This window comes from Oryx dammah, unplaced genomic scaffold (assembly GCF_014754425.2).
Source record: "Oryx dammah isolate SB20612 unplaced genomic scaffold, SCBI_Odam_1.1 HiC_scaffold_12, whole genome shotgun sequence".
Classification (NCBI taxonomy): Eukaryota; Metazoa; Chordata; class Mammalia; order Artiodactyla; family Bovidae; genus Oryx; species Oryx dammah.
The window spans coordinates 12,518,302-12,530,507 of record NW_024070196.1 but is presented as its reverse complement, the minus strand read 5'-3'; the positions used below and the strand labels follow the sequence as shown (position 1 = coordinate 12,530,507).

General features: G+C 48.1%; 1 protein-coding gene across 3 annotated transcripts in view; it reads right to left on the bottom strand.

Moving 5' to 3' along the window:
* Positions 1-2,592: 2,592 nt before the first annotated feature.
* Positions 2,593-12,206, bottom strand: part of ZNF827 (zinc finger protein 827) — a 188,377-nt gene continuing 178,763 nt past the window's right edge. Inside the window, exons 12-15 of one of the 3 annotated variants that reach the window (XM_040250427.1) lie at positions 10,509-10,700; positions 9,952-10,129; positions 7,935-7,967; positions 2,593-6,500 (exon numbers count right to left, since the gene is read on the bottom strand). In XM_040250427.1, the coding sequence (XP_040106361.1) occupies positions 7,952-7,967; positions 9,952-10,129; positions 10,509-10,700 (386 nt within the window). In that variant the 3' untranslated portion in view covers positions 2,593-6,500; positions 7,935-7,951. Of the gene's footprint in view, positions 6,501-6,853; positions 7,968-9,951; positions 10,130-10,508; positions 10,701-12,206 lie in introns of those variants that run through there. The other 2 variants (XM_040250426.1, XM_040250428.1) reach the window with 2 other exon arrangements.

Genomic DNA, 12,206 nt, shown 5'->3' with positions numbered 1-12,206 from the left:
CTTAACTCCATCAGAAAGGAATTCCAAGGCAATATAGCAATTGACTTTCCCTTTCTCCTTTGCGGCTCCTACCAACATGAGCAGGATTTACATTTTCCTGTTTTACAGATCCAGCTGGCAAGAATTATGAATGGCAGAACAGCTAACTCATAAAGAAGAGGCCCTGATGGATAACCTCAGACCATTCAGACCTTGGACAGAAGAATGGGCCCCTTGGTCCATACAGCCACACCTTATTTACCCCAGGGCCAGCATTATGGGCATTTGCTTTCTTAGTGAATTTTAATTACTTGCAAAATAAACCTCATTTTGTGTGGGATTCTTCTGTTCTCAGAGTCCAAATGTAAGAGTGTTGCCTGGGGTCTCTTGAACATCTGAGGTTGGTGACACCTTGGAACGCAGTCTGAATCCCAAGAGTGTCCTCTGATCCTGTGATTTTTGCTAATAAGTCTTAAGGCACTGTTGGGAAGGATTCCCGTTTTCCCTTCTCTTAGTGGGCTTTTCAGGTGGTGCTTCTAGTAAGGAATCTGCCTGCCAATGCGGGAGATGCGGTTTCCATCCCTGGGTTGGGAAGATCCCCTGGGGGAGGGCATGGCAACCCACTCCGTTATTCTTGCCTGGAAAATCCCACAGAGGAACCTGGCGGGCTACAGTCCATGGATCACAGAATCGGACATGACTGAAGCAACTTGGCACGCACGAATGAAAAAACTGATGAAGTTATCTTTATTTTGTATGCGCCCCCGGGCCGCTTAGGAACCACTGCAAACAGATGAAATCACTCAGCTGCTGTCCCCTTCCACTGCTCCCTCTCCTTCTGTATGAGTTACCCCCAAGGACTGAACGCACCGAGGTGACTTGATTCTGCATTTGGGCCACTAAGGAGAGGTGCCTCCCGCTGCAAATCCTGCGTGAGCCCCATGTGACCTTTGGCAGCAAGGGGCTCTTGTGTGATGCTTCTCACTGTGGGTATGGAGGTACCAGTGGTCATCAAGCCTTGGCATCTCTCCTTGTGCCCATGACAGGCTCTGTGGCTCTATGAAATGGTCAAGGACAGTTTCTGGTGTCCACCATATGGGGCCAGTCAGCTGTAGACACACTATAGAAAGCATGGCCTTGAGTCTTAGCTTACAGTCTAGTTAACGTGACAGGAGTAAAAGGATGTATGATCTTGGATGAAATTCCAACAGGGGCCACCCAGCTGGGTGGGGGTGCCGGCATCCCTGAACGTCGATCTGAGTAAATGATGATGGAAGAGGATGAGGCCTGTCCTGTCCTGTATGCCTCCCACCCCATCCACTTTACTGAAAGCTCATTAGCAGGCGAAATGACTACCAAACTGATGATTATTTTCTTTCTATTTCTGGCTTTTCTCAACCAAAGGGAAAATGTGAGGTAGATGTGAAATCTAAGGGGAAAAAATACATACACAAAATGAGAAGTCATGTCTGCCTGTAGTGCTAGCAAAAAGCAAAGAAGTCTGAGTTATTTTAATGTTTTCAATAAACACCAAACACAACTGAGTATTTGGATCGAGGGAGAGAAGATTATTCAGTCTCCTAAGACGGTTACTGGATGAAAACATGACGTGTCTGATTAATGATTGGCTGTTTTCAAAGTGGCTTCTCCTACATTATCTCATTTCATAAAAAGCAAATTTCATCTTTTACATGTTAAAGTGAAGCAGTTTGTAATTTCTTGCAAGTAAAGGACATTAATGAGCAAGCTGTGAACCAGCAGAAGATTCTCTTCTGCTGCCTTGCATTTTTCATCAACCATCACTGATTCACGGGGATGTTCTAACAGAACTTTAAAATGGTGTTTTAAAACATTGTTTGCATTGATCAGTGTGTTTGCTCGCTTGATGTCACTCTCGCTTGCTCTCTCTCTTTTGGGCTCGGTTTCTTTCTCCAGTACCTTCCTTTGAATGGGGAACTAGTACTTGCATTCAGATAGATTATTATTTAGCTTAGAAAACATACCACTTATTACAGTTCTTATGGATGCTAGACTTCATTAAGACAAATAGAATTACTCATCTGTAGTCCCCTCTTTGGGTATGCGGTCAATAAAATGCTGTTAAGCAGGAGAGGGTAAGGCTGGTGTACACTTTTCAGTGTCACTAAGTATTTTCTGGAAGGAGCCAGCTTGCAGCTGCACTGATGGGTGAGACGGTCTCAATACTAATGGCCTTGAATGATTTACATAAGAGCAGTTTGCATTAGAACCATGGCTGTTCAAAACTTGCATGTTGGAATAGTTTTAACTAGTAGTGAACATTTCCTAGGGGTTCCCTGGTGGCTCAGACAGTAAAGAATCTGCCTGCAGTACAGGAGATCTGAGTTCAGTCCCTGGGTTGGGAAGATCCCCTGGAGAAAGGAATGGAAACCCACTCCAGTGTTCTTGCCTGGAGAATTCATGGATAGAGGAGCCTCGTGGGCTACAGTCCATGGGGTGGCAAAGAAGCAGACATGACTTGGAGACTAAACTTACCTAAAACACACTGAAATTGGAATATCAGAACACAGCAAGACAAAACTCAGATTAACAAGTAGCCAAGACTGGCACCCAAGAAAGAAAAAGAAACAAGAGTATAGCCAACCTTTTCTTTTTTTAATTAGAGTATATTATACTTCCAAACTGGATACACTAGAAATTGGCAATGCAACATAAGATGCAAAGGAATATACCAGTTACTGTCAAAATGACCCTGTACAGCCTTGTAATGCAAAAAGCTTTATACAATACAAATTTTCAGTAATGTACATAAACCTTGACAGTATGATCATCTGAACATAATACGAGGAGTTAAAAAAAGGAGAGAAGAAAGTGCAGAGAACTCTAACTGTATCACTATATGGAAAAATAAGCTAGCTTTCATTGAAGAATGCATAGTGAAAACAGAATCAAAGTTAGTTGGCAGGTGACTATCTCAAAGACGTTAGTGTTTTACACGGAAAGGATATCTATGGAATACATCCTTCCCTGAGTATCAAACTGCAAACCAAATTCAGGGGTATGTATTACCTCAGTGGAATCTGAAAAATGCTGTAGATTTTTCTTTATTAATAACAATAATAATAATATAAAAAGTCAAACAAACTCCAAACACACCTTTTCTCACTCAGAAAACTTTTATAATTTACCAGAAAGATTGATGACTCTTTCCAAAGTGCTAAAAAAGTTGCCCAATTACATTAAGCATCACTAAGTCATTCAAATCCAAGTTCAGTGGCACACATCTGAGCGGTAACCATCTCCTTCCAACACCTCTCTTGATCTTCAAAGTTTCACCCTAGGACCTCGTATTGCACAAGTGGCATGCTGTAAAATCCGCAGTCCTTCAGGACCACCCTTCAGGGTTTTAACCTGCCGTTGCTCACGTGGGGCTCACCCTCCTGCCAGCCTCTGTGGGTTCCCCATGGCCCTCTTTCCTGTCATCACTGAACTTGTAATTGTGAAAAGCACGTGATTAGCCAAGTGGCACATTCTCCATCACATGGGGGTAAAGACGTGACTTGAAAAAAAACACCAACCCACCCATAAGCCCAGTGTTCTTGGAGTGTATTGTCCATACCTGTCTACAGTGCCTTTGACTGAAACACTGACAGGGAGACACCGAATGACATTTCAAACGTGGCCGAGAACAGGCGTCTCTGCCGGAGAATGAGCCAGGGTACAGCAGCATCCCGCCCTCCCTGGCTCAGCCTCCCTGGCCCCGGTGACAGCTCCTTAGTGTAAACAGGTTTGCCAGGGCTGGACGACTGGCAAGGGGAGCGGAGCACACCTGCTAGGTCTGGGGGAGGAAGGGTGGGTGTGGGGGAGGACCGTGGTGTGGACAGAAGGTACAGACTTCCAGCTTCCTGTAGAACTGTACAAGGGGGAGCTTTCAGGGAAGCAAACCGACTAGAGGAAGAAAATTCGGGATGCTTTTATTTCCCTCCAGATGAAACAGATGGAAAAAAAAAAATCCCACCTCTAGGGTAACACATGATAGAAAACAGCAACGCAGTAAGAAAGCATTCCTCCTGTACACCAGTTCTTCAACAGATAAATAATATATAAACTTTATATTCCAAACTTCCCATTATCATACAAAGCACATTTCTTCCTGCTCTTTTAGCCTGTTTCATACTGGAACTTCTGTTGTCTTAAAAATACAAGCCATTAACATGTTTAGCCAAAGATTCTTTTCTTCTTTTTACATCACCCCTGACTTTTTAAGAATAGCGAGGGGTTGTACAACCAATCCACACCTGCTTCTTGCTGCAATAAAGTGCTGCACATAAGTTGCCATTTTAATGACCACAAAATAAGAGCTTTAAATAAGTATAAAGTTAGCCTCCTAGCAGGTTATATCTACCAGGCGTTAACAAAATGGAATACAGAATTACTAATAACATGGAGAACACCGCTATAGCCAGACAATTTGCAAACACAATGGAAACGTCTCAGGGGCATAAACTGAACGGTAGGACTGAACAGCACCTTTTTGTTGGATTGTTATATGTCAAAGAGGTTATGACAAAAGTTTCAAACATACAGTCTACTCATTCCATAAAAAAGGTACATTTTCTTCCTTTTATGTTACTTTTTTTTTGCAGATGAGAAACAAAAGCTAGTGCAAGACCAAAGCACTGTGCAAAACTGCCATTTCTTTTTTTTTTTTTTAGTCTGAGCATTTATACCCAGAATTTATCCAAACCCCTTTTAATCTCCTTGGCTGGATTTATCAACCATAAAAATTTTCACTCATACATTGTTTTTTCTTTTCCTGCAAACAAATGGTAACCACTGACTTAATACATCACATATATATATATTTAATCTGCCCTTAAAAAATGATGCACTGTGTGTGTACCATACACACTGCATACGTATGGATGGACACACACACAAAACACACTTGAGTTTTGTGATGTTGGCTGCAGTGCTGCAAGCTATTTCTTCCAGGTGGGGCTCTCGATTGCTCTCTTCATAACCAGAGATGCGAGCGCAAGATCTCCAGGACTCTGGAGAAATCGCAGGCAGCACTGAGTTGTCTACCATTCCTCCATCGAGTAAGCACCAGGCCCTACCACTCTGCAGCCACAAAATAGAGAGGGGAAAGGTGATGAAGGAGCTCCGGGAGGGACTGCAGCGCATGAACCACCCAGGAGGGCAAACAACGCTCATCGCTGTCAAAGAAGCCAGTACAAAGAAGGTGCAAATGTCATGGCACACGACACACGGCTGTCTCTTTCCGAATCCACAAACGCCCACATGCCCCATTCGCCCAACAGAAAACAAAATGCACCGGTATGGAAGCTTACAAGTGCTGATTGCTATTAAGGACACTCTCTTTAGGGTTTAACAAGACAGGTTTCCTTTCAAAGTAAGGAGAAGGGCCGAGAGTGGGAGTGGGTGGCTGGGGAGGCATGCCTCTGAAGGTAGACGGTGCAGTAGGTCACCTCTCTGAAGATTGGATAAAGCAGCTTTCAGGTCAATGCAATAGGTATACACACAGAGCCATTTCTCTATTCCTTACTAAAGATATACAGTACACGTGGTTCAGACCCAGGCGGGCCTGTAGGTTTTTGCAGCAACGTACACCTGCTGGGGTTGTGTTTTAAGTTTCGTGGGTTTTGTCTTTTTTGTTTGTTTGTCTCTGTCTCTTGGTTTTTGGTACGGAGCCCGGCTGCCCTCAGACAGTCTCGGCTCTCTCTCTCAGTCCCAGATAGGCCAGGAAGGAGTGTTTGGGCGAGGGGATGCTGGGCGGCGCAGTCTGAGGTCGGGGAGGGTGGAATGTGAGATCCAACTGGTTCTTGGGGTATAACATCGTCAAGGGAATGAGATGGGCAAAATCCGAGTTCCGGTACTTGTCAAAGCGCAGAGGGGAGCCGTTCAAGGGCATGGCCTTGAGTGCCAGGTTGGGCTCGGAGCCGCCGTGGGCGGCCGACAGGGCCACGGTCTGCAGGGCGTGGGAGGCGGACATGACCGACAGCGGAGACAGCAGGTGGCGGGCGCTCCCGACCACCAGCAGCGGGGCCCCGGGGCCGCCGGCTTCCTGGGAGGCCGGGGCCGGGCCCTTCTTGTCCTCCTCCGGGCTGTCCGCGCTCTGATGCTTCTTGACGTGGCGGCTGAAGACGAAGGGGTGAGTGGTCTTGAACAGGCACTCTTCGCAGCTGAAGGTCTGGCGCGGGGCGTGCTTCAGCTTCTTGTGCAGGTTGAGATTGTCCTTGCGTTTGCAGCTGTAGCTGCACTGGTCACAGTGGAAGGGCCGCTCCCCGGTGTGCACGCGCACGTGCTCGATGAGCTTGTTGGCGGTCTTGGACAGGTAGCCGCATTGGTCGCACTTGTAGTGGTTGCCCAGGCGATGCGCGCGGGTGTGCGTCTCCAGCTCCAGCTGGTTGGCCTTCACCGTCTGGCAGATCCGGCACTTGTACTCCATCTTGTAGTGGGTCTTCACGTGGCACTCCATGGCGGCGGGGCGGTTGGTGGAATAAATGCAGAATGGGCACCTGCCGGGGGAGGGGGGGAAGCAAGGACGGGAGAGGGTCAGCCCCGCGGGGTCCGGGGGAGTACCCTCCCCGGCTGCTCCCCGCCTCGCCAGCCTGCCCTCGGCCGCCCTCCCGGCTCCAAAACCCGACCTGGCCCCTGCCCAACCCGGCCCTGCCGCCTCCTGGGGACCCTCGGTGGCTCTGCTGTGGACAGAGCCATCCCTTGGCCTGCTCGGGGACGGGAGTCTCCTGGCTGCACTGGCGGATGCCAGGCCCCAGGAAGGGGAACAGAGCCAGCGCCGGGTTAGGGGGCGCCCAGCTAAGCTGTCCCCACCGCCCGGCCCCTCAGAGCCCTCCCCGCCCCCCGCTGGCCACGGCCGAGGGCTCACCCTCAAGACCTCCCCTCTAGATGGGAGCAACACAAAGAATCGACTTTTCATGCACCACACCAAGCACACGCAGAAAGGCTAAGAGTTTTGAAGAACAGCTTATAGGGGAGAGCTACCTCCAGCAAACAGAGAGTCGTAGGGGTCAGAATCGTGCTGATTAAAGGGTGGTTAGGATTAAGAAGGCCTGTGTGTGTGTGTCTACATGTGGGAGCAAGTGTGCTGTAGATACAGAGATCTGGACTCCTAAAATCTGTCTCTCCTACAGCACTGGGTCTCCATCAGGGAAGGGAGGTAAGAACCGTCACTGGGGCTCAGGAGAAGACCCACCCACCAGCCTGTCTAGGAATGAGGGATGGGGGAGGGAGACAGCTGTTATCTGGACCTTGAAGACATTAATGCATTATTAATGATTAATGTTATTACATCATGGAAATAATAGTCACCCAAAGGGATCATAAGCTCTCAGCGGGCAGGACTCCCCTTCTTTCTGCGTTCTCTGCAGTGCTCGGCAGAGGAGCCCATAGTGGGCACTGATTCCTTACTGGACTGGTCTCTACAAGTCATTTAGGCAGATTCTAGCAGAGCTCCGTCACCTGATGGGCGGGCTGTGCCCCGGGACAAAGTCTGGGCCTTTCCATCCTAGGCAGTGAGGCTATGCTGCCCCCAAGCCCCTGGCTGTCCAGAGGGGCAAGGAGGCTAAGGGAGGGGCAGGTTCACGGATGGTGCTGAGCTTCGCTCTGCAGAAGCTGCCGGGCTCGAGTCGGTGGTTGCTATGATGGCTGTAGCGTGTATGCTCTCTTTACCAAAAGGATGCAAATGCAAAAGTGGCTGCCTCGGCTCTGGACTGGCACCTGCAAGGGCAGGGCCCGGGAGTGAACTGTCCTCGGAGGGTCTGGAGAGGATTTCAGCAGAGCCCAACACACCCAGAGCCCGCGCACTGCTCCTGAGCGCCAAGCCCGCTGTTAGCCTCGGAACCTCAGCTCACAGAAGAGTGCACGCAAGAGAACTATAAAGCCCATTCCCAGGTCAGCTGCACACACAACCCCTACGCCAAGCTGGGCCTTACCTAGAGGAGTCTGAAACTCACCACTGTCCTGAGCTACGGCAAAAGAAAAATAATAGTATAATCTTATTTGATCTGCATTATGAACAGGATATAGAGTACAAGCAGTTCCATCACAGAAAAGCAATTTAGACATCAGCAGTCTGTTTCATGTTAAGGACGTTTCTGTGACCCACGGCTCAATCTTTCTTTCGCTGCTCAGGCAGAGGGAAAGGGTTTTCTATGTTCCCGTTATTTATCGTAAAGACTCTCTGACAAATTACTTCTCTGAGACGGCAAAGCGAAAACAAAACAAAAACGAAAAAGACTCACTGTACAGCCAGAAGGCATTAGCAATTTTGTCAAAGTATTCTTCTACTTGGTCAGCCTAGAACGTGAACTATTACAAAGGGGACCGTTAGCACTGCATGGGAAGTGTCTACACCTGCAAAAGCATCAGGTTCACTCGGCATCCTCGCCAGTGGGTCAGAGGCTCGGGAACTCCTTGGGTCCCCGAGGAAAGGGAGTTCTAACTGGCAAAGCCACAACTGGCTGGGGCCGCAGGTAATGGGCATGACTGGGCTTCTAGGAAGGGCAGTGAGCACTAAACCAACCAGGGAAATACATGGCTTTTTAAAAAATACGTAAGAGTACGCTAATATTTCAAGGGGGCAGTGGGAATAAACCAAATCAAATTCCCAAATAAGCACGTGCTAGGCATTTCCCATTTTCGTAGTCTTGAATGATCATTGCCCCACTCCCCTTCCTCCTACCCCCCTCCACCCCACCTAATCAGCCCCAAGAGTGAACCAAAATGGGATCTGACAGTGGGTGCCACTTCCTCTGTCTGGAGGAGTGTTTGAGGAGGGTTGCCCTGACTGGGCAGGAGCCCAGGGACTCCACCCTGCATTGCCCCCCACACTTGACTCCCGAGCTCCTGCTGGGTCGCTCCATCCCTGGCCCATTCAGGACAGTCATGCCACTTCTCTTGGCAAGCTGTGAGTTTCAAAGATAAACGTGTTTTTAAAAACAAGAGGTGTTCTTGTGTTAAGTAAAATGTCATTTTTCATTCTTTTAATTACACCATCAGTTCAGCTAAACATGAATAATTATGCTTTGAAAATGGTGTGTCTTTCTGTGCCCAGTGACAGATGCTTCTTTCTCTTTCCTAGAACACAAGTGCCTCGTGAACGGGGCCTCTGATTTCAGAAGCGCCAGGAAGATTAAACTCTGGTAGAGCTCGGACGTACATTTCCCGAGGGTGGAATTATGTTTTATTCCTTGTTTGCCCTTTAGCACCTATTATCAAGCCAGACACGCAGCGTGTTTTGATAATAACGGATGGGTCTCTCTTCTGACCAGAGGGCTTGTTGCAAATGTTGGTTAATGATGATGCTCATTGTCTAGGTCTTTGGGGATCCGTGAAGAACATGTGATCAGAGGTGTCAGATCTCACGAAGGCGACACCAGCGAGATCCCAATTCCAGCTCCTGGGAAGGCGTAAGGCATGTTTGCAGGAAGACACGAGGCCTGTGATCTCTGCATGAAGTGTTGCCTCTTGCCTGTTCACACTGGCAAGTATCCAATATCTGGAGGTGGGTGTGGTTGGGGTGGTTGTAGTGCTTATTTAAAAGACTTGTGGCAAACCATCTAAAAAATAGGGATAGTGAAGTGCAGTGACAGTGTAATGATTTGCACGTGCGGACACGTTATAACCCCTAAGTCCCTTACGATCAAGTCTGAATGGAACTCAAGTGGTACAGGCTGAGTCTGCTCTTGCATGCCCGTGTTGGGCTGCTTCAGCGAGTTGACCATCTTGGGAAATGGGAGTCTCGTGCTGACATCTGCTGACCCCCTGGGGACAGGTCTAATTCCTATCCAGCTACCGGCAGCAGAGGTGTGCCCGACTAATGCCCCTGCCCAGGCCACGCTCCCCCTCTCCATGACCCCAAAAACCTTCAGGGGAGGGGATGGGGCAGGTGTGGAGGCAGGGTGTTTAATAAAACAACACAGTAAAAGGTTCTGTACTTGCTTTCCTTACTTGAGCCCACCGGTGGGGACAGTGTGGCATTTCTTATGCTCCAGCAGCTGTTCGGGGGTCTTCATGAACTTGTGGCACACGTCGCACTCAAACATCCGGGTGATGAGGTGGATTTGCAGATGGCGCTCAAACATGTTCTTCGTCTTGCAGACAAAGTTGCAAAAAACGCATTCGAACCCTGCAAGGACCGAGGCTGGGTGTACGCGTGCAGGGGGCAGAGGGAGAGGAGGGCAGGGGTGGGATGGAGACCACCCTCCTTCTTCTCTTTCCCTCCAGCTACACTGTTCCAGGCACCGCTCCCTACATCTCTGAGCTAAAATGAGTTAAAGACACAGTTTTGGCATCAATGTCACACTCCCCATCCTTTCATTCCATTCCATATACCGATGCAAACTAACTCAAAAATCCATATGCAAATTTTAGAGGCTAAGTGTTATACGGTTCCCAGGCCTAATATCTGCTTCCCAACATCACTCCTCTCCAGGGCTTTATCTCAAGACTGGGTCATCCCTGCAGAGTGGACAGGACTGAGCAGACCAGCCCACCTCCTCCCTTACCTTTCTCTGGCTTTTCCTCACTATTCAGGGAGGGCTGGCTCCCAGGCATGACAGAGATGACCAGCAGGTTGCTTCCACTCTTGTTCTTCTGAGAGCTGTCTGAATCGTCTTTGCTGTTGGCTGAATCACTCAGAGCTGAGAGGGACGAGGAAGAGGGGCTATTTGATTCACTGGGGGTCTTCCTGTCTTCCCCTGAAAAATTAAAAAAAAAAAATCCAGGTCTGTTATTTAGGAGATGAAAACCCTAGAATAATAGCATCATGGGTGGGGGAGAGTTGGGGCTTCCTGGCTATACCTTCATTCAAGGAGCACACGCTGAGGTTTCCTGCTTTGCGAGTGCTGAGTCCCAGGTCCCAGGCACCTATGGTGATGATACATATGGTTCTTGGGCCAAGAGTAGATATTCAATTGGCAAGTATTTATTGGGGTCTTATAACAATTTAAATTATAGCTAAGATGAACATGTTACCAAGTTCTAGGAACTGTGTCATGCTTTAAATGCATGATCTCGTTTTAGCCTTTCAAAAATCCAATGAGCCATGACTATTATCCTTGCACTTTTACAGACAAGGGAAGGGAGACAGAGCCAGGTTAACGTGGCCTCGGTCGTGCGGCTAGGAAGTGGTGGACCAGAGCGTCACTTGGTCTGATTCTAGTGTCAACGCTCTTCATCAGGGCACTGGGCTCTCCCTCAGAGCCAGCAGTAAACAAATCAAGAGGCCAAGAAAATCTAGCATCGGGAGACTTCTGCTTCTCTTCAAGAGAGAGTGTCAGAGACTGGATTTGACCACTGCTACTGAAACAATGAAAAAAAAAAACAGGCAAAATTTATCAAACAATAATCTTCACAACATTGGATGTAAGGCAACAAAGGGGAGTGACCCCTGCGAGAAAGGGAAGACAAGAGGCGGGCCCTCAGACTGCCCTGCTTCTCGCCTGGAGAGACTTCACCATCCAGGCTGCGGTGCAGGGATGGGGACCCACCTGCAGACTCACTGAACTGAGGAGACGGAGCTGAGGCTCTGAGGAGATTAACATGCTGGACTTTGCAGGACAGAGCACCCGAGAAGAAAGAGAAGCACAGAAGAAGAACCCAGCAACCTGCAGATGGCCCCCCGAGGACACTCAGAAGAGTCGGGATCAGAGCCCGTGTGTGAGGAAACCACCCAAAGTTAAAGGGGAAAAAGCCATCTGAAAGGCTTCAAGAACAGTGTCTGTTTCCACTAGACAAATCAGAAAAGCTCATAATTCCCAAGGCATTGAGTAGAAAAACATTTACTAGTGGCTAATGATTAGCCTCTCAGATGGAGCACTGGTCCAGACCTGCCTAACAAATCATAAAAGCAAGACCCTCAAAAGATCAAAGTTGCCGAATAATGCCTAAGACAAAAGTCAAGAGTATTTATAGGAATATAAAGTATATTATATTTAAAGAGTATAAAGCACCCAACAAGGTAACCATCACAGTGTCTGACATCAAACAAAGATGATCAGGCATGCCAGGAAACAAGAAGACACTACCCCAAACCAGAAAGAATAATCAACCAATCAAATTCACCAGGAACTGACAAAGTTGCTAGAATTTACAGAAAAGGACATAAGACCACTTATTGTAACTGTATTCTGTATGTTCAGAAGTTAAGTGGAGATAGAAACAATATAAAAAAGACCCAATCCAAATTCTGAGAGGTGAAAATC